Source organism: Pongo abelii, chromosome 10, assembly GCF_028885655.2.
Source record: "Pongo abelii isolate AG06213 chromosome 10, NHGRI_mPonAbe1-v2.0_pri, whole genome shotgun sequence".
NCBI classification, from domain to species: Eukaryota; Metazoa; Chordata; class Mammalia; order Primates; family Hominidae; genus Pongo; species Pongo abelii.
The window spans coordinates 86,391,127-86,417,617 of NC_071995.2; the positions used below are offsets into that span (position 1 = coordinate 86,391,127).

At 35.3% G+C, this 26,491-nt stretch overlaps 1 protein-coding gene across 11 annotated transcripts in view; it reads right to left on the minus strand.

Annotated features, from left to right (window-relative positions):
• The window catches only part of C10H12orf50 (chromosome 10 C12orf50 homolog), a 54,018-nt gene that overhangs the window by 12,648 nt on the left and 14,879 nt on the right, over window positions 1-26,491 (minus strand). For 9 of the 11 annotated variants that reach the window (XM_063712213.1, XM_063712214.1, XM_054527479.2 and 6 more), the window contains 4 exons: window positions 4,497-4,652; window positions 3,032-3,109; window positions 2,837-2,950; window positions 1,099-1,209 (listed from right to left, as the gene is read on the minus strand). In XM_063712213.1, the coding sequence (XP_063568283.1) occupies window positions 1,099-1,209; window positions 2,837-2,950; window positions 3,032-3,109; window positions 4,497-4,652 (459 nt within the window). The remainder of the gene's footprint in view (window positions 1-1,098; window positions 1,210-2,836; window positions 2,951-3,031; window positions 3,110-4,496; window positions 4,653-26,491) is intronic. The other 2 variants (XM_063712217.1, XM_063712216.1) reach the window with 1 other exon arrangement.

Here is a 26,491-nt window from a genome sequence, read left to right on the forward strand (position 1 = left end):
AGACTAAAACAGCTAGACTAAAACTGCTGCAGATATAAGAAAGGAGAAAAAATAATCAAATTACTTTAGCTCCAAAAAAAAAAGGCGGTGGGGGGCACACAGAAGAAAATGGCTGACACCAGGACAGCAGAAAGTATCACCAATATGCCTAAGAGATACTGGTACTTATTGATACCTGCTCTCAACCTCCTTCCTACCTTTCACACATATTGTTCCCACCAGCCACACCTTTCAACCTCCCCACAAAGTCTCTATATATTTTCAAAACAAACGATTGGAATTTTCAATCAAAAGACAGATTTTCCAACATGTTTATGCTAAAAAGCAGTTCCAAGATATCTAAGCTATAATACACAGTTAGAATGTGATGACAAATGATATATATTTGAATATAGCTCCTTTAAAGTAGACTTTAAGTCCACTAGGTTCGGTGGCTCACGACTGTAATCCCAGCACTTTGGGAGGCCAAGGTGGGCGGATCACCTGAGATCAGGAGTTTGAGACCAGCCTGACCAACATGGTGAAACCATGTCTCTACTAAAAACACAAAAATTAGCCGGGTGTGGTGGCACACACCTGTAGTGCCGGCTACTTAGGAGGCTGAGGCAGGAGAATCGCTTGAACCCGGGAGACGGATGTTGCAGTGAGCCGAGATTGTGCCACTGCACTCCAGCCTAGGTGACAGAGTGAGACTTTCATCTAATAAATAAATAAATAAATAAAAAGTAGACTTAATCAAATGATTTATTAAGTGCCTCCTTCATTTATAGCCCTGTTATAGTATATTACAGCACATACATAACACCTGAATTCATTATAGTCTGGAGTTGAGCCTACACACAGACACACACGCACACACACACAGGTTTCTCATTGAAATATGGAAAATGGAATGTCTTACACACTGAACACAAATTCACACAAGGAATTTGGCAGAGATTTTGGTCTCTGAAAGCAACTGATTTTGTGATATACCTCCAACCTCTTGTGTTAAACATGACATGGACAAAAAAAGAAAATTAGTTGTAAAAGCTAAAATTCAGACTCATTTATTATATGGTGATATATTCAGAGTCAATCAGTAATAAATTAACTCACCTCCATTTTCAAAAGCAGCAATGTCAGTCTTTGGTTTCCCATGCAATGATGTTTTTATTTCACCTTGCCTTTCATATTGGCTAAGTTTTGTCGGAACTGTAAGACTATCTCCTAGAAATAAGAAGAAAAAAAGTCACCCCAGAAATTATTAGATGCTTAAATAAGAAATTTATGATAGAATTCATGATGAAAGTAAAAAAGCTTTAAAGTTAATGCAAGTATTGTTTGCACTGTGATCTGATAAACAATAAATTAATAAATACATGAGCTTTAAATTCTGTAAGTGTCAACAAAGAAGTAAGCAAACATAGTCTATTTGGATTATTTATTCAATGGCAATTAAAATTGTAAGCAATCTAACACTATTGTATATACATAATATATTTAGTTTGATATGTTTCTCATATAAGGAATTTTGTAATATTGCTTTTGATTTTATCTGTTCACCATGAACAAACAGATAAAAAGTATTAGAGTCACTGTTGACTACAAAATGCTAATTACATTGATAATTAAATAATACTCTCAGCTTTCCTCATGCATTTCTGGATAATTTTCTTCTAAAATAAACTATTAAAAGCAGAATGAAAGAGACATGACAACCTAATGCAATGTGTGATTCTGGATTGGATCCTAGCTAGAGCAGGGGAAAAATTTATTTTACTATAAAGGAATTAATGGCATAATTGATAAAATGTGTGGGAAAAGAGGGTTTCAAATGATATTGTGTCAGTGGTCATTTTCTGATTTTTATATTTATACTACAGTTATGTAAAAGCAAAGAGATATCATTTCTGTAACTTATTCTCTCAAACAGTTCAGAAGATTATAATAACAACGTGTGTATTTAGAGACAGTGAAAATTCAAATGTGGTAAAATGATAACGTTTGAAGGAAATCTAGGTGAAGGGTATGTAGGAATTGACTGAAACTATTTAAAAAATAAAAAGCCTTTAAAAGCATAATATAAAGCAAAAGTACATATAATTGTCTTTATAATCTGCCATTTTTAATGTTCATTGCTAACTTGTTTTCTTCTTTTGTTTTTGTTTCCTTTTGTTTCTTCTCCTCTGAGTAGTCCGGGCCTGCAATCTGTCCTTCCCTATATGGCTCCCAAGTCTTACGGACTCTGCTCCATCTGATGATGTCTTGCTGCCACCTACCGCCATATGTTTGAATAGTTCGCTACAAACACTTGCACATCTTGCAGATGTTCATCCACAGTATATCAGATTCTCCAAAGGTAAGCACCATAAAACACAGAGCCTTCGATTTGTCCTCCAGCGTGGCCCCTGAAATAGCCTGGTCCACAGAAGACTTTCATTCAATGACCGAATAATCTCTGTTCTGCCACTAGCGTCGTTCTGTGATCTCTCTTTTGTTCTTCTTGGGCTAGGCTTACTTTTCTCTTCAGAAAGAAAAATCTAGACCTCTTTCACAGGGGGATTTATTTCAAAGACAAATAAAATGGTAAAAGCAAATTATTTACAGGATTACCCCATGGAGTGTGTAGTGTCATTACCTGTTAATGAAGTATATTCATTCTGCCACCTCTCTAGGATAACATAATCTCATTAATAGCAGCTTTGGGTCATCCAATACAAACACTTTCTTCTAGCGCTTAATTATGATGTATTATTTATCACTTTATTCTTCTGTACATCATACTAAATGATTCAGTCTATCACACCAAGTATCTCTTATAGATCACTATGAATGCTGCCTTTTCATTTCTTACCTTCTTGCAATTCACTGCCATTTTCCAAAGGCTTTTCTAACTCTTTTTCTGCTGTAGGGGTCATGCTTTTTGACGATAAAATATCTGGAGGAGTATGAAATCTGTAGTATTCCCCTAATCAACCATATGAAAAGTAATGGTTAGTATATTTATCACATCAAGTATTAGAAAATACAAAAATGTTTGATTTCTTACCAGATTTATAACACATCTCCTTTATTGCTCTTTTTTCTTCAATTTCTTCAGGAGTCTTTGTCCATAAACTAGAAGCATCTATAGGATATAGATTTTTTAAATTAAATTGCCCCAAAGCCAAATAATCTGAAAATTTATGAACCAGAAACAAAAACCCCAAATACTGTTTTCATGGATATATTACTTTTTTATATTTCTAAAATCAATAATTTTACATACTAGTAAATGTTTCATATTGCTACATTTTAAGTATTGAAAACAATGTCAAGAGAAAAGAAAGGGCTATGTATTATGTACTTTGAAATCAGACGCTGAATGTATAGATTCAATGCTGAGATGGTGTATGTTTATTTCGAGGTTGATGTAGGCATGAGAGACATGGAGCTGCAGCACACAGAAATAGTAATAAATAGCTCAGTGTATTCCCAAAGCACGAAACTATGGTGGCCCATAGTCCATAGAAGGACATATTCCAGCACAAAGGCAGATTGAGAGATTTTCTTCATGTTTATCTTGTATATACACATTTTCTGGCACCACTGTGCTGGGTTGATATGGGAGGCAAAGGATGAACTAAAATGCAAAGACATGGGTCCTAAGCCTGTTCATACTCTTGTGAGGATGACTTAGAATAATGCAGATGACAGTGATTTATAGATTATTAACTACTACATAGATCTCTATAACTTCCAGGATTAAACATGAAACTGATATATTATTAATAGATATATAGATAAACAGATACACTTACGCACCAATGTTTTAGAAACATACATAAAAAACATAGCTTATTAGTATCTCTATAAGCACCTGTAGATATATAAATATCTATATATATACATTTTTATGTATATATATTTTACTTTAAGTTCTGGGATATAGGTACAGAACGTGCAGGTTTGTTACATAGGTATACATGTGCCATGGTGGTTTGCTGCACCCATCAACCCGTCATCTACATTAGGTATCACTCCTAATGTTATCCCTCCCCTGGCCCTCCACCCCTCAACAGGCCCTGGTGTGTGATGTTCCCCTCCCCGTGTCCATGTGTTCTCATTGTTCACCTCCCACCTATGAGTGAGAACATGTGGTGTTTGGTTTTCCATTCTTGTTTAGTTTTCTGAGAATGATGGTTTCCAGCTTTATCCATGTCCCTGCAAAGGACATGAACTCATCCTTTTTTATGGCTGCATAGTGTTCCATGGTGTATATGAAGCACCTATATATACTTAAGCATCAGATCTGTCTCCCAGCCATCATACAACAAAAACTTTCCAATCCAATACATCATAAATATATAGCAAATTAGAACATAATGAATTAAATTTGTTTAATACAATTATAGTTATTTTCTCTGCAAAATCTGCCTTATATATTACATCATAAACCTTTACAGTTAAACACATATGTAGAAAATGTGAGGTTTTTGAATGTGCATTGTAGACCTGAAAAAAGGTCTACTAACCATTTTGTTCATCTACTTCCTCTTCTTCCTCAAAATTAGTTTTTAAAACTAAAGGATGGTGGATGGGTCGTAATATATTTTCCTGAAGTTTCAGAGGTTCCTGACTCTGGGTCTGGAGTGGAATTCCTTCCTGAATTTCTTTCTGTAGTGTGATATCTGCAGAGAAAATGCAACATTTCAGTCTGTTCAAGATATATGTGATGATAAGTAGATTTAATAATCAATCATTGCCCTCCTAATTAACTATATATTATTTTAAAATGTGTACAATAATAATACATTAGTGAATTGTGTTTCTACACACTAGCAATGATTAAACTGAAAATGAAATGAAAAATAATCCCACTTACAATAGCATCAAAGAGAAAAAAATATTTGGGAATTAATTTTAACATAAGATGTGCAAAATTTATATTCTGAAAAAGATTCTGAAAATATATATATTGAAAAAGATTTTTATCTTATTTCAATGAAATAAAAATATTGCTGAAAGAAGTTAAAGAAATGTTGAAATGGAAAGATATCCTTGTTTATGGATTGATTTGTGGTCGGTATGGCAATATTTTCCAAATTAATCTATAGGTATGATACAACTCTTATCAAAATCCCAATGGACTTATTTGCAAAAATTGAGAAGCTGATTCTAACATTTATATGGACATTACTACAAAACTAAAGTAATCAAGACTATCTGGACTAGCATAAAAATAAAAGTAGATCGATGTATCATTGGAATAGGACTGCAAGACCAGAACTAAATCTTCATGTGAATCAATTTATGCTCAACTGATTTTCAAAAAGGGTACACAGACCATTCAATGGGGGAAAGAATAGTATTTTCAACAAATGTTGCTGGGACGACTAGATTGCCACATGCAAAGTAATTAAGTTGCACAACTTCATCACATTAGAAACAAAAATTCATGCAAAGTGGATCTAAGAACAAAATGAAAGAGCTGAAGCTATAAAAATCATAGAAGAACCCTTAGGTCATGCAAAGTTTTTTAGATATGACACCAAAAGAAAAAGCAGTCAATGAAAAATAGCCAGCCCCCTGGCATATGGAGGTGAGCCATGATAACACCTGCCAACAAGGTCCCAGATTTTGCTGGAAAGCAGTTCCCAGCCCTCTCAGCCAGATAATGAAGAAACACTCAGAACCCCAAGGTGACACAGAAAGAATAAATAAGATCCAGCCTGGGCAACATGGCGAAACCCTATCTCTACAAAAAAATACAAAAATTAGCCAAGTGTGATGGCGCACACCTGTAGTCCCAGCTACTCAGGAGGTGAGGTGGAAGCATCACTTAAGCCTGAGAAGTTAAGGCTGCATTTAGCCGAGATCATGCCACTGCACTCTAGCCTGAACAACAGAGCAAGACTCTGTTTCAAAACAAAAACAAAAACAAACAAAACCAAATGAGATATCACTTCATACTACAATGATTACAATGATTAATTTTTTTACTAAAAAGACAATAACAAGTGTTGTCAAGGATGTGAAGAAACTGGAATCTTCGTACACTGCAGTTGGGAATGAAAAATGTTGCAGCTACTTTAGAAAACAATTTGGCAGTTCCTCAAAAGGTTAGATATGGAGCCATCATATGTCCCATCTATTCCATTTTTAGCTACATACCAAGAGATGTGAAAATATATGTCTATATTATACAAATGTAATCATTTGTACACAAATGTTTATATCAACATTATTTATAATAATCAAAAAGTGGAAACAACCTAAATTTCCATTCTCTGATTAATGGATAAATAAAATGTGGCAAATCCATAGAATGGAGTGCTATTTGGCTATAAAAAGTAATAAAGTACTATTGCATGTGAAAGTATGGATGAATTTTGAAAACATGCTAAGAGGAAAAAGTCATTCACAAAAAATAATATATTGTATGATTCCATTTAAACAAAATATCAAAAATAGATATATTTATAGAAACAAGAAGTAAAGTAGTGACTGTGTAGGTTTTGGGAATTGGAAAAAAAATGAGGAGTAACTCTTAATGAGTGTGAGTTTGTTTTTTGGAGTGATCCAATGTTTCATTGGAAAGAAACGAGGGGTAACTGTTAATGGGTGTGGATTTCCTTTTTAAAGTGATCCAATGTTCCAAAATGGAATATTGTTCTTTGATCCATTTTGAGTTAATTTTTGTTTATGATGTGATGCAGTTGTGCTACTTAATTACTTTGCATGTGGCTATCTAGTTGTCTTAGCACCATTTGTTGAAAATACTATTCTTTTCCCCATTGAATGATCTATACGCCCTTGTTGAAAATCAATTGAGCATAAACTGATTCATATAACAGTTTATTTCTGGTCTTACAATCCTGTCTCAATGACATATAGATCAATTTTTATGCTAGTCCAAATAGTCTTGATTACTTCAATTTTGTAGTAACTCGTAGATTTTGAAATCAGGAAGTGTAAGTCCTCCAAATTTGGTTTCCATTTTCCTGATTTTTTTTCACTATTCTGGGTCTCTTAAATTTCCATATAAATTTTAGAATCAACTTCTCAATTTCTGCAAATAAGTCCATTGGGATTTTGATAAGTTCTACGTTGAACCTGTGGATCAATTTGGAGAATACTGGCATACCAACCACAAAGTCAATCTATGAACAAGGATATCTCTGTTTTTCAAGGTTTTCTTTAATTTCTTTCAACAATCTTTTGTAGTTTTTGAATATAAACTTTGCACATCTTATGTTAAATTAATTCCTAAATATTTTTTCCTCTTTGATGCTATTGTAAGTGGGATTTTTTTCATTTCACTTTCAGTTTGTTCACTGCTACTGTAAAGAAACACAATTCATTACTGCATATTAATATTGTGTCCTGCAATGTTGCTAAACTTATTTCTAATAATTTTTAGATTTCTAGAATTTTCTAAATAAAAGATCATGCCATATGCAAATAGAGATAATGTTGCTCTTTCTTTCCAACATAGAAGCCTTTTAGCTGATGATGTTGCAACAATTTCCCTGTCTTGACTACAAATGACAAGAATGAACACCCTTGTCTTCTTCCCAATCTTAGGGGTAAAGCTTTCAGTATTTCATCAAGTATGCTGTCAGCTGTGGATTTTTCATATATATTCTTCATCAGGTTGAAGAAGTTTTCTTCTGTTTCTAGTTTGTGGAATATTTTTTATAATGTATGTGTGTCAAATTTTTATCAACTGTTTTTTATTCATCTGTTAAGATGATCATGTGTCTTTTGCTCTTTATTATATTATTATGGGTATATTATTATTATTATTATTATTATTATTACAGAAATTGATTTTGGGAAGTTAAACCAACCTTGTTTCTGGGTTAATCTCAGTTATGGAATACAATTCCATTTTAAAGCTGTCAGATTTAGTGTAATCGAGTTTTGTTGAGTATTTTTCAGTGTCTATATTCATAGGAAAAGTTTGGTCTGTAGTTTTCGTGTAATGTCTTAGAACATCTCATAGACATGAGATGGAAAGTGTTGCATCATCTTTTTTTTTGGAAGAATTTGTGACAAATTAGTACTAATTTTTCTTTAAATGTTGGTTACAATTCAATATTGAAGCCATCTGAGCCCAGATTTTAATTGTGGCAATGTTTTTAAATACCCAATCAATCTCCTTATTCCTATAGATGTATTCAATTTTTTTCTTTTTTTCTAGAGTCAGTGATGGTAGTTTGTGTCTTTCTAGAAATTTGTCTATTTTATATAAGTTATCTAATTTGTTGAAATATAGTTGTCCACATTATTCCCTTTTAATTCTTTTTATTTTCGTAATATTGGGAATTATGTCTCATTTTTTATTTCTGATTTTAGTAATTTCAACCTATCTCTTTTTTTCTTTGTCAGTCAAGTTAAAGAATTTTAATTTTCCTGATTTTATCAAATAACCAACTTTTGCTTTCCCTGACTTTCTCTATTGGTTTTCTTTATTCATATTCTCTAGTTCATTAATTTCTGCTTTAATTTTCATTATGTGCTTCATTCTGTTTGCTTTAGATTTAATGTGCTTTTCTTTTTCCAGCGTCATAAGGTATAAGCCTAGGTTACCTATTTGAGATTTTTAAAAAATATATAGGCATTTACAACTTATATTCTTCTAAGCACTGCTTTACTTACATGCCATGAGTTTTGGTATGCTATGTTTTACTTTTACTAAACACAAAGTATTGGCTGAGTACCCTTGTAATTTTCTTGTAATTTCTTGGTTATTTACATGTGTGCTATTTAATTTCCATATATTTGTGAATGTCCCAATATTTTTCTCTCAACTTTTAAAACCATTATATTCAGAAAACATACACTGCACAATTTCAATCATTTTAAATTTATTCAGGCTTATCTTATCACCTAGAATGTGATCTATACTGGAAAATGTTTCTTGTGCACTAGAGAAAAATGTGTATTTTACAATTGTTAAATGGAGTGTTTTGCTGATGTCTGTTAGGTCTAGTTGCTTTACAGTTGTTCAAGTCTTTTATTTTCTTGTTTATAATATGTTTGCATGGTATATATTTTCCATTCTTTTATTTTCAGCTTGTTTGGGCTATTGAATTTAAAAAGTGTTTTCTGTAGACAGCATATAGTTTTATCTTTAATTTTATTCTCACAATCTCTGCCTTTTGATTGAATTTTTTAACCCATTCACATTTAATGTAATTATTGATATAGTTGGATTTAGGTGCACTATTTTACTTTGTTTTCTATATGTTTCATATTCTGCTGTTTCTCTTTCTTTTACACTGATGAATATTTTCTAGTATAATATTAAATTCCTTTAATCATTCTTCATTTTTTATAGTATTTTCTTAGGTTGCTCTATGGCTTACTATATGCTTCTTAACATCAGAATCTATTTCACTTTTATACTAATTTAACACCAGTGAGATAGATATAAGAGGTTACTCTTATACAGCTCTATGCCCTCTTCCTCCTTTCTGTGCTACTATTGTAACATATATTACATTTCTATACATGACAAACCCGGTAATACATTGTTATAATTATTACTTAAGATAATTATATGTTTCTTAAAGGAGCTAAGAGGGGGAAAAGATCAAGTAGGTATTTATAGTTTGTTCTATAAACAGAGACTGTTAACCTTTTTATTTATAATTTCTAATTCTCGTCATTTGTTCCTATGGATTTGTGTTACTCTCTGGTGTCATTTCTTTGTCATCATACAGTTTTGCTTCCATCTGCCTCTTTTGTGTGGCTATCGTTAAATATATTACATTTCTAAATGTAACAGACTAAAAAAAAAATTTTATATATTGTTTTATAAAATTTTAAAATCAGATTACAGAAGGAAAAGAAATATGCCCTTATGATACTTTTATAGTTACACAACTACCTTTATCAGCATACTTTGTTTCTTCATATGGATTTGAAATACTGACTCAGGTCACTTGTTTTCCACCTGAAAGTTTTCCTTTAGCATTTCTTTTAAGGTGGACAAACTGGCAACAAATTCTCTCAGTTTTTGTTTTCTTTGAATGTCTTTATTTGCCTTTTTATTTTTGAAATACAGCATTTAAAACTAGTTTTCTGGACAAAGATTCTTGATTGCCACAGTTTTTTTTCTTTCAGTCTATAGTGAATACTGCCTATATTGTTTCTGATGGGAAGGTAGCTGTTAATCATACTGGGGTTCTATTATGTGCAATAAAACATTTTTATCTTGTTGTTCTCCAGAATTTGCTTTTATCACTGGTATTTATCTTTTTTCTTATGATGTGTCTGGCTGCAGATATATTTGTGTATATCTAACTTAGAGTTTGTTGAGCTTCTTGTATATGCAGATTAATTTTTTAATTAAGTTTGGGGAATTTCAGCCATTATTTTTTCTTTCCTTGCATTTTGGTAAATTGCCTCATATTTCTCTTAGGCTTTGTTCATCTTTTTTTCATTTATTTTTCTCTTGGTTTTTCAGATTGTATAATCTCCGTTGATTTATCTTCAAATTTACTGATTCTTCCTTTTGCAGTTCTCAAATCTACCCTTTATCCCTTATAGTATTTTTTTCCCATTTCAGATATTGTGTGTTCAACTCCAAAATTTCAATCTGTTAGGGTTTTTTCATAGTTTTTATCCATTGATAGTCTCTATTGTTGAGATGTGGTCATAATACCGTTCTTTACTTCTTTACACAGGAGTTTAGGTCTTTGGACGTATTATAATTACTGCTTTAAATCATTGTCTGCTCATGAACACTTTTCAAAAGAAGACATATATGCAGCCAACAAGCATACGAAAAAATGTTCATCATCACTAATCATTAGAGAAATGCAACTCAAAACCATAATAAGATACTATCTCACACTAATCAGAATGGCTATTATTAAAAAGCTAAAAAAATAACAGATGGTGGCGAGGCTGCAGAAAAAAGGAATGCTTATACGCTACTAGTGGGAATGTAAAATTAGTTCAGCCATTGTGGAGAGCAGTTTGGCAATTTCTCAAAGAACTTAAAACAGAAATACCATTTGACCCAGCAATCCCATTATTGGGTATATACAGTCTACCATGAAGACACATGCATGTGTATGTTCATCACAGCACTATTCACAATAGCAAAGGCATGGAGTCAACCTAAATGCCCAACAATGGTAGACTGGATAAAGAAAATGTGGCACATATACACCATGAAATACCACACAGCCATAAAAAAGAATGAGATAATGTCCTTTGCAGCAACATGAACGGAGCTGGAGGCCATTATCCTAAGCAAACTGACACAGTAATAGAAAACAAAACACTGCACCTTCTCACTTGCGAGTGGGAGCTAAACATTGAGTACACATGGACACAAAGAAAGGAAGAACAGACACTGGGGCCAACTTGAGGGTGGAGGGTGAGAGGAAGGTGAGGATTGAAAAACTACCTATCAGGTACTATGCTTATAATCTGGGTGATGAAATAATATGTACATCAGACCCCAGGACATGCAATTTATCTTTAGAACAAACTTGCACAAACAAACCTGTACCCCTGAAGTCAAAATAAAAGTTAAAAAAAAAAATCAATGCATAGTTGAACATCACAACCCTCTCATAGGCATTCTGTTGCCTCCTTTATTTCTGTATGTGGATTATACTTTTCTGTTTCTTTGCATGTCTTATAATTTTTATTGAAAACTCAACATTTGTGATAATATATTGTAGCACCTCTGAATATTGACTTCTCATCCTAAACCTGAAGCTTGTTGTTTGCTTTTTAATTTTTGAGTGACTTTGTTGGAATATTTTAGTAAAATTTATTTTCTCCCACAATATGCAGCCTCTGTTGTCATTCCTCAGAGGATGTAGCCTTGGCATGTCCGCAGTTAACAGGGATAACACGGGCTTTAGCAGGGCTCATTTTGCCCCATTCCCTGGTTTCTCTGTTAAGCTGTCCACCTCTGTTGGTATCACACTGAGATGTTAGCCTCCATTCATTGCTGGTGTAATGCTCCATTGTTTTCATCAATGCACTAGGGCATGAATTGCTCCACAGTTTAACCCAAGTAAATTCTGACTCCTTTGCAGAGCTAAGCTTCAAGGCCAATCTTTCAAGTTTGTTCCAATCCCAAAAAAACTCTTTTTATTTTATTTATTTATTTACTTATTTATTTATTTATTTGAGATGGAGTCTCACTGTGTCGCCCGGGCTGGAGTGCAGTGGCGCTATCTTGGCTCACTGCAAGCTCCGCCTCCCGGGTTCACGCCATTCTCCTGCCTCAGCCTCCCGAGTAGCTGGGACTACAGGGGCCGGCCACCATGCCTGGCTAATTGTTTGTATTTTCAGTAGAGACAGGGTTTCACCGTGTTAGCCAGGATGGTCTCGATCTCCTGATCTCGTGATCCGCCCACCTCGGTCTCCCAAAGTGCTGGGATTACAGGCGTGAGCCACCGTGCCCGGCCCAGAAGAACTCTTTTTAACTGTCTCTTTACCGGATTGTCTTTGGTAAACTTCTAGCTGGTTTACAGTTTAGTTTGCTGCTCTCATGGAGCTACTAGCCTCCTCTTAATTGCTTATCCCCAATCACCATTGTTTTCAGAGCGTCCATAATCTTAAACTTCCCCACACTATGTTCTATTCCAAATAAATTCAGTTCTCTTTTGGAGAACTTCAGAATTTTCTACTCTCTGCCTGCACAAAATCTCAGTGCTAATGCTAAGAGCAAGGACAGTCACTTAATTCTTTTGGAGTGATGCCCCGTTTTAAAATTAGGGCACAAAGCAGGGGTGGTAATTTCTGGTGTTTACAACTTGTGCCTGCTGGCATGGGACCTCTATCTATGCTCCATCTGAGGCAAAGGTAATTGAGGTCCTGTTATTCCTAGCCTGCTGCACGTGGGATAGAACTTTTGCTTTATGCGTGGGGCTGGATGAAAACAAGATTCAAGCCTGAAAAATAGAGCTCTAGCAACATGGAGTTGGGAATTGGAGAGGATGAGAAATGTTAGCAGCTTTCTCCCCCCAGAAAGGTACTATAGTTCTTGACTGGAAGCTGGACATAGAAAGAGCTCTGTGTTCTTGGCTGTATCCATTCAGATTAGAGCTTCTGTCACACTAAACAGAGATGTGGTGAAAGGAGTGGGTGGTAGTTCCAATACAACTGACTTGCCATTTTTACTGGCTTTAGTAGATTTTATTGAATTAATACGATTTCATTTGCTGTATGCCCTTAGGACAATTTCTTAACACTTGGAAACATTTTTAACATATAATTTTCATCAACCATTGAAACCAATGGTTATTTCACTAGGGAACAGGTTCATGGAATTCTTCACAACATCATTCTGAAAGTAATCTAGTCATCACAATTTTTTAAATGCAAGTAGAATTATTTACAAGTTTGCCAAATTGTTCACAATATCTTAGAAAAAAACCCATAGATACAATTTTCAAATAAAATCTTCCAACTGAGATAGTGAAAACCTCTTTTATAATATTGTGAAATCTTCTAATTGAAGCAAGTCCTCATATTATTTCAGTTTATAAAATGTTTACTACATTGTAACTGACTTAGCAAATATTAGAACAACCTGCTCGTTCTGAACATTAGTTTTTAGTAAGTGTCTTAGTCCATTTGTGCTGCTGTAACAAAATATCTGGGTAATTTATTAACAAAAGAAATTTATTTATCACAGTTCTGGAGGTTGAGAAATCCAAGGTCAAGGCACCGGCAGCCTTGGTCTCTATTGAGGACTCCCTGCTTCCGAGATGGTGCCTTGTTACTGTGCCCTCTGGAGGGGATAAATGCTGTGTCCTCACATAGAAGAAGAAGGCAGAAGGGCAAAAGGGCAAAAAGGGCCAAGCCCTGTGTGAAGCCTCTTTTATGAGGGCCTTAATCCTATTCATATTCAACATGGATTTTGGAGGAATACAAACAAGCCATGGCAGCAATATATACCTTTTTTTGTTTTATAAACAGATAAGAATAATTTTGATTATCAATTCATCTAATTAAGAGATAATTTTCTTATATAATTGTACTTTGATGTGCAATAATTATCAATATTAGTAATGTAATTATGTTGTTTTAATAAATTAAATGCCAGTGATAATTGTAATAATAATTCAATCCTAAAGGCATGTTAAAGACCATATGGCTTTAAAAGTAGAACCTTATCATCATTAAAAAAAATGAAAATTTAAATTTATATATATTTTTGTTATATTAATTTTAATAGATGATCAATAAACTCAAGCATAAAAATATTAGGTTAGGGTAAAAATATGTGAAGAAAGTTAAACAGCAATAGCTTTTTTTTAGTCTTTTCTTTTCAGTTCAGGGGTACACGTGCAGGTTTGTTATATAGGTAAACTTGTACCATGGGGGTTTGTTGTACAGATTATTTCATCGCCCAGGTATTAAGCCTAGTACTCATCAGTTATTTTTCCTGATCCTCTCCCTCCTCCAACCCTCTACCCTCTGGTAGACCCCAGTGTGTGTTGTTCCCCTCTATGTGTCCATTTTTCTCATCATTTAGCTCCCATTTGTAAGTCAGAACATGCAGTATTTGTTTTTTTGTTACTGCATTAGTTTGCTAAGGATGATGGCCTCCAGCTCTATCCGTGTCCCTGCAAAGAATATGATCTCATTCTTTTTTATGGCTGCATGGTATTCTATGGTGTATATATATTAATACCACATTTTCTTTATCCAATCTATCATTGTTGGGCATGTAGCTTGATTCCCATGTCTTTGCTATTGTGAATAGTCCTAAGTGGCAATAGTTTTAAGAGAAGGAAATAAAGAATTGTTTCTTAATATAAATAATTATTTATATAATTCTTAAATAAAGAATTGTTTGCTTAAGCATTTTTTACCTATTTAAAACTGTGAAATATAACACATGCACAGAAAAGTACAGAAACTATAAAATACATATTGTAACAAGTATCACAAAGCCAACACCTAAGTCATGTAATAATATCCTCCTAAACATCCTCTTCGTTCATACAATTTTCCTTCCCCATACCCACAATAGGTATCTTCATCCTAACCTATTGTAATCACTTTTTGTTTGTTCTTATGATCTCACTGCCAAGTGTGCATCCCTAAACATAAAGTTTAATTTTGCTTAATTTTGAACATTTTATACATAGAATTAAGCCATATCTATTCTTTCTTGCCTTCTTTCACTTTTTATCTGTTAAATACATCCTTACTCACCTGTTTCTCCTATTTTCATCACTGTCTAGTATTGAATGAATGTACCACACTTTATGCATTCCACTGTTGTTGCACATTTGACTGTTTCTAGCCTTTGGCCATTACAAACTGCTGTTATGTGCATTCTTGTATTTAATACATGTATCCAGATGTACATGGTAATGGATTTCTCTAGGATATATGCTTCAAAAGTGGAATTGCTTGGTCTTAAGTTATGCATAATTTTAACTGGACAAGATAATGTTAGGCTGTTTTCCAAAGTACTTGTACCCATTTATATATCCTTCTACAGTGCACAAGAATTCCTAATGTTCTTTGTCTTCACCAACAATTGATAGAATTTTTAATATTTGCCAATAATATGGGTATATTATATCTCAAAGTGCTTTCTGTTTGGATTTCCCTAACTATTAATAAGACAGATCATCTTGTTTGTTTACCTTTTAATTTCTTCCTTTTCAAATGCCTGTTTATATGCTTTCTGTTTATTGTTCTATGATAGCGGTTCTCAAGCAGAGACAATTTTACTCCCTACCTACTAGGAAATATTTGACAATGTCTGGATACATTTTTGGTTGTTACAACGAGGAGAGTTCTATTAGAATCTAGTAGGTAGAAGCTAAAGATGCTGCTAAACAATCTACGATACATAAGATAGGCTCCAACAACAAAGAAGTATCCAGTCCAAAATCTCAATAGTGGTAAAACAGAGAAACCTATTCCATTAGGTTCTCTGGCCTTTCTTGTTGATTTGTATTCAAGTATTGACTTCAGGTCTTTCCCTGGAGTCACATAAGCACACATGCTGCAAATATTATCTTATTTGGTGGTTTATCTTTTTACCTTTTTTATGGTGTTTTTGATAAATACAAATTTTAATTTCAATGCAGCCAAATTTATTCATATTCTCTGAAATGGTCAAAATTTTGTGACCTTATTATCTTTTGAAGTACTTAAATATTGGCCTTTTACATTTTGATCAATAATTGACCTCAAATTGATTTGTATCTATTGTGTGAGAGAGAAGTCCATTTCTCCCTCATTAACTGAAAAGACCACCCATTACTCATCCATGCTACCTATTACAAATCAAGTGTCCAACCCATTTCCATAATGTAGTAGTTATCATGTTCACCTAACAAATCAAGTGTCCATCTATGGAAAGGTCTGTTTCCATCTACTCTGTCCCACTCACCAATTTGTTTAGCCTGTGGCCAATGCTAGACTTTCCTAATCTCTATCATTTCATAGGCCTTGAAATCTGGTTGAACAAGTTCTATTATTTTGCTCTTCTTCAAGCATCTCTTGACTATTTCTGGCTCTTTGCACTTCCATGTAAGTCTTAGAACCTGTTTAATTTTCATTGAGATTATTATTCTTGTATTTTTAAAATAGATAAGTATGGAATCATTATGGTAAGATGTCATTACATTTATAATGAGATAATTTTTACTTTTAAAGTCAATATTGATAAAATGTTGAAAATTACACCATTTCAACTAAACTTATAATGAAAAAATTTAATCAAAAATGTTGTGGATATTTCATCAAAAATAAAGACCACTGCTCATCACACCTTTCTATTTAATGTGTTTAAATACATATCAGAAGGAGAAAGAGATAGGATAGCAAAGAGCACATACAGTTAACAGAAACTACCCAATTAGAAATATGAAATAAATAATTCAAGTGCATTACTTGACAACCAAGTAATGCAGTAAAACTTCAGATACTGGTTAAGTTTTCCTCTCTACAATGGTTGAAACAAAAGTGTGCTGAATTTGACACATGTTATTATATCTTCATTGATTTGAGCAACTTTCCTAAGAGATCACAAATACCAAAGGCCTTTGCATTTTAAGAAACTACTATAATGTACTTTCCATGAATTTACACATAGATAATTTTTGTCACCTTGATTTTTCTACCAAAAGCATAGCTTCATGTCACTATGATCAACTTTGGGGTGATCATATATATTTCATATGATTCTTCTGAAAGATGTATTTTTTTTAACATTATGTAGTGATTACCTATTATTTTTGCTTGTCCTGTAATCATTTTATTTCTCTTATTTTAGGTAAAGTATATCAGAGTTTTTTTTTAAGGGAATAACCTTTTTCCCATTTTCAATCAACTTAGTGTGAGTGAGGATGACCCCTGGGACCCAAAGATTAGCTCATCCCCTAGCTTGAACAACTGTTAGGGATGAGCACATTTTCTACACCATTAGATGAGATTCAATACTTGGGCTTTAGTTGCAGAAGGACTTACTTCTTCTGAGATTAATTTAGAATGATGATGATAATGATAACACTGATTACTCACTCTTTGCCAAGAATTATAAACAATTGAGTATTAATCTGTTAAATGTCTAAAACCCAGTGCAGGTACTATTACTATCTCTACCATACAGACGAAGAAATTGGGCCAGAGAGACATTAAGTTGCCCAGGTTTACAGTGGCAAATATATGGTAGGTCGATATTTCAAGCTAATCTGAGCTAGAGCTACTATTCTGAATCTTTGCCTATTCTGCTTCCAAAATCTAGTTCTGGAGCTTCTGGAGTAACTATAGTACATAAAGAAGGACAACTAGCTCAGAACCAAGGGTTGGTGAAGGAAACACGGATCCAGCTGGGTCTGAGGTCAGTTCTGTCCCTAATCTCTTTAATTATATAAGCCAAGAATTCCAGTTTTCCCTGAAATCGAATTGAGTTGGGTTTCTCTCCTTAAAACCAGTAATATACTGGAGTAGGCTCAGATAAGCACGTAGAACTGGCAAATTTCCAGGAATTTTGCAAGCCTACTGATGTCACATTTACAGCTTGAAATTGGCCGTAGAGAAAATATTTGCTTCATGGCAACTGGCAAATGTGAACCACCAGAGCTGTTTTGTTTTGGATTTTTTCCCATTTGTTTTTTGGGGTAGGGGAGCAAGGTGGGGGAAACGAGCCAGTTAAAACATTTAGCACTACTCTACTCTTTATGACCAAGGGAGTCTCCACAAGGGAGTACTTATGAGAGACCACTATATCACATCACGCCAGGGCCTTTCATACATGAACATCTACTTTCTATGCTTTGTCAATTTTCAAAACAAATTCAGTTTTTTTTAAACAGATGTCATAAACGCAATCATAATGCAGTATTTCCTACTCCCATAAATACCTCCATAGCTAGAATACACATGCAATACAAAACACGTAGGTGAAAAGAGCCTTTTGTATAAACAAATTATTTATAACTAAACAAGTTGTTTTTATTTAGACTCACAGGAATTGGGCACTGTCCTTCTCTTGTCCTTCAAAGAGTACAAGAAATGCTAATTTTTGTAAAATTCACAGAGCAGAGGTTCTTCACAAATTATTTTTCTTCCCTTTTCACTAATTCTTTAAGAGCACCTCCATGGAATAGTTTGGTTAGGGCATCAGGGCAAATCTATACAACACTTGTGTAAATTTTAAAATAACTGACTGATCTTCTTTGTACTATTTTTGCCAAAAAAAATTAATCTAAAAGTAATTAGGAGGAAATAAATGAACAAATCCCCAATTTAAAAGATATCCTACAAAGCAACTAACCTGAACTCTTTTAAAATGTATATGACATGGGGAAGGGTGCAGTGGTTCATGCCTGTAATCCTAGCACTTTGGGAGGCCAAGGTGAGTAAATTGCTTGAATCCAGGAGTGGAGACCAGCCTAGATAATATGGCGAGATCCCATCTCTACCAAAAATTACAAAATTAGTCAGGCATGGTGTCATGAGCCTGTGGTGCCAGCTACTCAGGAGGCTGAGGTGAGAGGATCACTGGGCCCAGGAGGTCAAGGAAGCAGTGAGCTGTGTTCACACCACTGCACTCTGGCCTGGGCAACAGAGCAAGATCCTGTCTGTCTCCAAAAAAAACACATGTATATGACAAGGAAGAAAAAAAAAATCCTGATAATTTTTTTAAAGAGACATCAGATTTTTAAAAAGAGATTAAATAAAGAGACATGACAACCAATTGCAATGAATGATGCTTAATTGTAAATTGGATGGAGGAAAAAATAAAACTAACAATTTTAAGGCTGCTCTACTCAACGCTTGGTCCCAAGAAACTATGAGCTTATTAGAAATTCAGAACCTCAGGCTCCAGCCCAGATATACTGAATCAGACAGCAGTTTAAACAAGATTGTCAGGTGATTCCTATACATACTAAATTTTGAGGAAGCATTGCTATTACAAGTATTATTGGACAATTAGGAAAATTTGATACAGATTGAATATTACACATTGTTGATTCTATCATGTTAAATTCCCTATATATGATAGTCATGTGCAGTTATATAGGAGAATGCTCTTGAACTTAGAAAGTACATGCTGAAGTATTTAGCAATGAAGTGTGAGGATATTTGCAACTAACTCCCAAATGGTTCCAAAAAAACAAAAATAAAGAAATGTATATTTGTACCTTACATGCAGGTATGTAAATACAGTAAAGAAAAAAGAGAAAGTAAATGTGACAAAATGTTAATTGGTGAAGACAGGTGAAGAATACATGGACAGGTGGTGTTCACTGAACTATTCTTGCAAACTTTCTGTAAGTTACAAAATGTCTTAAAAAGGTGGGGGGAAAACAAAAGTATAATGAAGCATCAGTTTAATTGGTGGTCTAAGTGGTGGCTGAGAACTGTTTGGTTTTCGGTGGTTGTTGTTTTAAGCTCCCCAGGTAATTCTAATGTGGAGCCAGAACTGAGAGCCTGTGGGTGAGACAAACATCAGATGGGGTATCTGGGCTTCTGAGCTCCACGTGATATAAGAGAACAAGTTTCAGAAGACAGGGAAATATAAATTGAGAAAGAGAAAAGAAGCCTTATTTAATGGAAGTACACGTAACTCAGAAGTGCTAGAATATCTCACTCTATACTGTAAATTAAAGGGGAAAGGCAGTCTTCTATTAAATATAAAAAACGTTAATAGCTTTGAAAAGAAGTCTATGGGGTAGAGTGGAATAGAATTAGCCCCTCAGAAGGCAGAAGACAGATCAGGAGGTCTGATGCATGGGTCATTCAAATGACAAAAAGCACTGGAGTATACTTTAAATGTTATGTCTGATTTTTGTGAGATACTTATTTTTATTTTTATTTATTTATTTATTTATTTTTAGAGATGGAGTCTCGCTCTGTCACCCAGGCTGGAGTGCAGTGGCACGATTTTGGCTCACTGCAAGCCCCGCCTCCCAGGTTCATGCCATTCTCCTGCCTCAGCCTCCTGAGTAGCTGGGACTACAGGCATCTGCCACTACGTCCGGCTAATTTTTGTATTTTTGGTAGAGACGAGTTTCACCGTATGAGCCAGGATGGTCTCGATCTCCTGACCTCATGATCTGCCCGCCTCGGCCTCCCAAAGTGCTGGGATTACAGGTGTGAGCCACCGCGCCTGGCTGAGATACTTTTAGAGTCAGACAGCACTATGTTTGAATTCAGAAACTGCCACTTATGAGAGGTATTATCTTGCCTAAGATATTTGGCCTCTATGGACCTCATTTTCTTCATCTGTAAAATCGGGAGACTAACTGTATCTATTAGGCCAGTTTTTATGATGATTAAATAAAGTTAGGCATGAAAACTACTCAGCATAGTGCTGCCACGTGTAGTACACTTAACAGATTATTCTAAAACACTGGGCATGCGATTTTCTAATCTCTTATAACTCCACTTCATTTTTAAAAGCCATAATTAAACTGCAAGTTTATACAGTCCTAAAAAGCAAGATGTGGAGGTCTTAAACATGACTAACAAATGTTAAGCCTGAAGAAGTAATATTTGAGTTCCTGCCTTTATTTTCTTGTAGGTTTTGATGTTCTTTGGACCTTGGATGAGAACAGACGCAATATGTAGTCAGGATAAAGAATCTCCCACCCAACACAAATTATCCCAGGGGCTACCATTTGGTGTGCTATGGCATTTTCTTACCCCTCTCTTCCTTCCCCAGAGAGGAAAGAACTAAGCTGAAGAAATTTTATCCTTATAACCGTTATGAATTGTCTTCTTTTCTAAAACACACACACACACAAAAATTAGTCTGTGTGTACTGACTCAAATATTCAAGTCAAAGTGTTTATTAAATTATTTAAAAACAATGTATTAGCAAGTGGCTTTTCAAGACTTCAAATAAAAGGCAGATAATAAACACAGAGGCTAGACATTCTAAAGAAAGCTGACCAAAGTTTAATTTAAAGTGGTCAAATCAGTTGTCCAAGGCATCACTGGACACTGACCTAGGATTAATAAAAATCAAATGATCCTATTCAATTGTTCATTACAGAATAAAGTGGCAACTAGCCAAGGAAAGGTGAGCAATTTCCATGTTCAAGCAATTTCCATGTTCAAGCTAGCTACTGTGTTTGGAACAAATTTTTCTTCAGCAAAATATAAGAACTTTTTTAAAACAATAGTTTGTCTAAGAGAGTACACTAACCTCTAATGCATACCATAGGAGAAAGAGTAAGTGCCTACCAGGCTTGCAAAAAAGTACGAACTGTACTCAGAAAATGTCTAGGGAATTCTTATGGTAAATATTAACAGAATTATGTTTTCTTAGCATTCTCAATTGGTTTAGCAGCTATTTGCTTTTAAACTTAGAAATGATAACCAGAGAGATTATGTTGTCTTTTAAAATTCCATGGTTTATAAACATGTAAATAAAATATCTTTTAAAAGAGTCCAAAACCTTTTAAAATTCACTAGCAGGTTGAAGTTTAAATTGCAAAAAGAGTAACTGGCAGTTTTATACCCCTAGACAAAAAAATGTAGGACTCCTGATAATTGCACTCAGAGCTTAAAGATAACATACAATGGCAAATCATCTAATAAGAAATTGCCTTTGGCAAGTGCCTCATACTGGAAGAACACAGCTGGTGATTTAGATAGCACTGCTGTGGCTCCAACTCATCTACTTAATATGGACTATGTGACAGGTCTCAATTCATCAAGCAGGAGCCCTAAAGTTTCACAGGTTGCACATTTAAATATCTGAATTTTATCTTATTTTAACCTGAGACAAAATTACACACATTGTACAACGTTCTGTATGAACCTATACTTAGCCAGTAACAGTTTGCTATGAAATGGTTTGTAATAACCTCACCCTAAATTTATCAATTAATCATATGCATTTACTGACACTCATAAAGGTGGATATTCACAAAGGTATTACTTTATAATTTAATCTTTGTCTAAGATGAAAAGATTTAGGGCCCCAGTTTTGGTTATTATGGGCATTGGTAGATAGATGTTCCTGGAAATATCATAGGAAATATTAGGTCTGCCAGGAATCAAATTATATCTTCTGAGGTACTGAAATATTTCCAAATAAAGAGGCAATGCAGTAGTTCAATACATATTTCAACTGAGCTTGTTAGTTTATCTGCAGTCTGGAAATTGAATCCTTTTTCCTAGAGTACAGAAATGTGTCAAGCAGTGGGAAAATTGTTAACAGATTTAACATAAATAAATGCTGTTCATGGATTCCCAGAGTAGAACTGGCAACTATGTGAGAGCCAATACTATGTGGCTATGTTAGGTGCTTGAGATTCATCAGTGAACAAAATAAAGATTCTTGCTTTTATGGTACTTTCATTCTATAGGGAGGAGTCACACAACAAACAATAGACATATTAAACCAGTAAATTATATTGTATCTGAGAAATCATTGGGAGTATGGCAATAAGAAAGTAGAACAAGGCAAGGAAGTTTGGAAGTGTGTAAGGCATGCATGGGAAGGCTGACTACATTTCAAATACAGTGTTCAGAATAGTCTTATGTAAAACATATTGTAGCAAGGCTGTGAAGAAATAATGAAGTTTGCCATGAAGATATTGAGGGAAGAGTGTTTTGCACAAAGCCCCTAAAGCAGGAACATGCTAATATGCACTAGGAAAAGCAAGTATACAGTGTAATTTGAGTAGAGCAAGCAAGCATATGGGTGTGTGATATAGTTTGACTATGTCCCCACCCAAATCTCATCTTGAATTGTAACTTCCCAAATTCCCACATATCATGGAAGGAACCCGGTGGGACATAATTGAATCACGAGGGCTGGTCTTTTCTGTGCTGTTCTCATGATAGTGAATAAGTCTCATGAGATCTGACAGTTTTAAAAACAAGAGTTTCCCTGCACAAGCTCTCTCTCTTTGCCTGCTGCCATACATGTAAGATGTGACTTGCTCCTCCTTGCCTTTCACCATGATTATGAGGCCTCCCCAGCCATGTGGAACTGTAAGTCCATTAAATCTCTTTCTTTTGTAAATTGCCTGGTCTCAAGTATGTCTTTATCTGCAGCATAAAAACAGACTAATACAGTAAACTGGTGCCAGTAGAGTGGAGCACTGCTGGAAAGATACCCAAAAATGTGGAAGCAACTTTGGAACTGGGTAACAGGCAGAGGTTGGAACAGTTTGAAGGGCTCAGAAGAACACAGAAAAATGTGGGAAAGTTTGGAACCTCCTAGATACTTGTTGAATGGCTTTGACCAAAATGCTGATAATGATATGGACAATGAAATCCAGGCTGAGGTATTCTCAGTTAGAGATGAGGAACTTGTTGGGAACTAAAGCAAAGGTGACTCTTATTAAGTTTTAGCAAAGAGACTGGCAGCACTTTACCCCTTCCCTAGAGATCTGTGGAACTTTGAATTTAAGAAAGATAATTTAAGGTATATGGCAGAAGAAATTTCTAAGCAGCAAAGCATTCAAGAGGTGACTTGGGTGCTGTTAAAGGCATTCAGTTCTGAAAAGAAAACAGAGCATAAAAGTTTGGAAAATTTGCAGCCTGACAATAAGATACAAAAGAAAATCCTATCTTCTGAGGGGAAATTCAAGCTGGCTGCAGAAATTTTCATAATTAACAAGAAGCCAAATGTCAATCCCCAAGATAATGGGGAAAATGTCTCCAATGTATGTCAGGGACCTTCTTGGCAGCCCCTCCTATCACATGCCCAGAGACCTAGGAGGACAAAATGGTTTCATGGGCTGGGCCCAGGGTCCCCATGCTGTGTGCAGCCTATGGACTTGGTGCCCTGTGTCCCAGTCACTCCAATCACGGCTGAAAGGGGCCAAGATACAGCTCAGGCTGTGGTTTCAGGGGGTGCAGGCCCCAAGCCTTGGCAGCTTCCATGTGGTGTTGAGACTGCAAGAGCACAGAATTTAAGCATTGGGGTTTGGGAACCTCTGCCTAGATTTCAGAGGGCATGTGGAAATGCCTGGAGACCCAGGCAAAAGTTTGTTGCAGGGTCAGGGCCCTCATGAAGAACCTCTGCTAGGGCAGTGTGGAAGGGAAATGTGGGGCCAGAACTGCCACACAAAGTCCCTACTGGAGCACTGCTTAGTGGAGCTGTGAGAAGAGGGCCACTGTTCTCTAGACCCCAGAATGGGTAGATTCACTGACAGCTTGCACCGTGTGCCTGGAAAAGCCACAGACACTTAACACCAGCCAATGAAAGCAGCCAGGAGCAGGGGTTATACCTTGCAAAGCCACAGGGGCAGAGCAACCCAAGACCATGGGACCCCACCTTTTGCTTCAGTGGGACCTGGATGTGAGACCTGGAGTCAAAGGAGATCATTTTGAGCTTTAAGATTTGTCTGCCCTGCTGCATTTTGGACTTGCATAGGGCCTTTAGCCCCTTTGTTTTGGCCAGTTTCTCCCATTTCGAATGGCTGTATCTACCCAATGCCTGTAACCCCACTGTATGTAGGAAGTAACTAACTTGCTTTTGATTTTACAGGATCACAGGCAGAAGGGACTTGCCTGGTCTCAGATGAGACTTTGGACTGTGGACTTTTGAGTTAATGTTAAAATGAGTTAAGACTTTTGGGGGATGTTGGGAAAGCATGATTGGTTTTAAATGTGAGGACATGAGATTTGGGAGGGGCCAGGGATGGAATGATATGGTTTGGCTGTTTCCCCACCCAAATCTCATCTTGAATTGTAACTCCCACAATTCCCATATGTTGTGGGAGGAATTCAACGGGAGGTAATTGAATCATGGGGCAGGTATTTCCCATGCTGTTCTCGTGATACTGAGTAAGTCTCATGAGATCTGACAAAATTTCAAAAAGAGGACTTTCCCTGCACAAACTCTCTTTCTTTGCTGCTGCCATCCATGTAAGATGTGACTTTCTCTTCCTAGCCTTCCTCCATGATTCGGAGGTCTCCCCAGACATGTGGAACTGTAAGTCCATTAAATGTCTTTCTTGTAAATTGCCCAGTCTTGGGTATCTCTTTATCAGCAGTGAAAAAGCAGTGTAAAAGCAGACTAATATAGTGTGGTAGAAAACTTCAGAGAGCTAACAGGGCACCAGATAAAATAGAGTCTCTTGTTACATTTGGGAGTCACTGACATGTGGATCATATTCAAAATCATAAGCCTAGATGAGACTACCAAGAAAGTAAACAGACAGACAAAAAAAGAACCAAGAACTAACTCTGCACATGTAAGAGATTGGGGAAAAGAGGAAGAACAATCTGGGGAGAGTGATAACAAAGCACTAGGAAGGTAGAAGAAAAACAAAGAAACAAAGTTTGAAACAAAAGAAAAAAAATGTTAAAGACAGCTGGAGAGAAGGGTAGGTCACCTACAAAGGGAAGTCCATCAGGCTAACATGAACCTTTCAGAAGAAACCCTACAAGCCAGAAAAGATTGGAAGCCTACATTCAGCATTCTTAAAGAAAAAAAAATTCAACCGAGAATATCACATCCAGGCAAACTAAGTTGCATAAGTGAAGGATAAATAAGATCCTTTTCAAACAAGCAAGTGCTGAGAGAATTTTTTTTACCACCAGACATGCCTTACAAGAGGTCCTGAAAGATACACTAAATACGGAAAGGAAAGACAGTTACCAGTCACTACAAAAACACACTTAAGAACGCAGACCAGTGACACTATAAAGCAACCACACAAACAACTCTGCAATAATAACCAGCTAACAACATGATGACAGGATCAAATCCACACATATCAATGTAACCTTGAATGTAAAGGAGCTAAATGCACCAATTAAAAGGCACAGAGTTACAAGCTCGATAAAGAAGCAAGACCCACTAATATGCTGTCTTCAAGACACCCATTGCACATATTATACAATGATATCCATAGTCTCAAAATAAAGAAATTGTGAAAAATCTACCAAGCAAACAGAAAACAGAAAATATCAGGGGTTGCAATCCTAATTTCAGGCCAAAGAGACTTAAACCAACAAGATTAAAAAACATAAACACATTATACGATGGTAAAGGGTTCAATTCAACAAGAAGACCTTATTATCCTAAATATATACACAT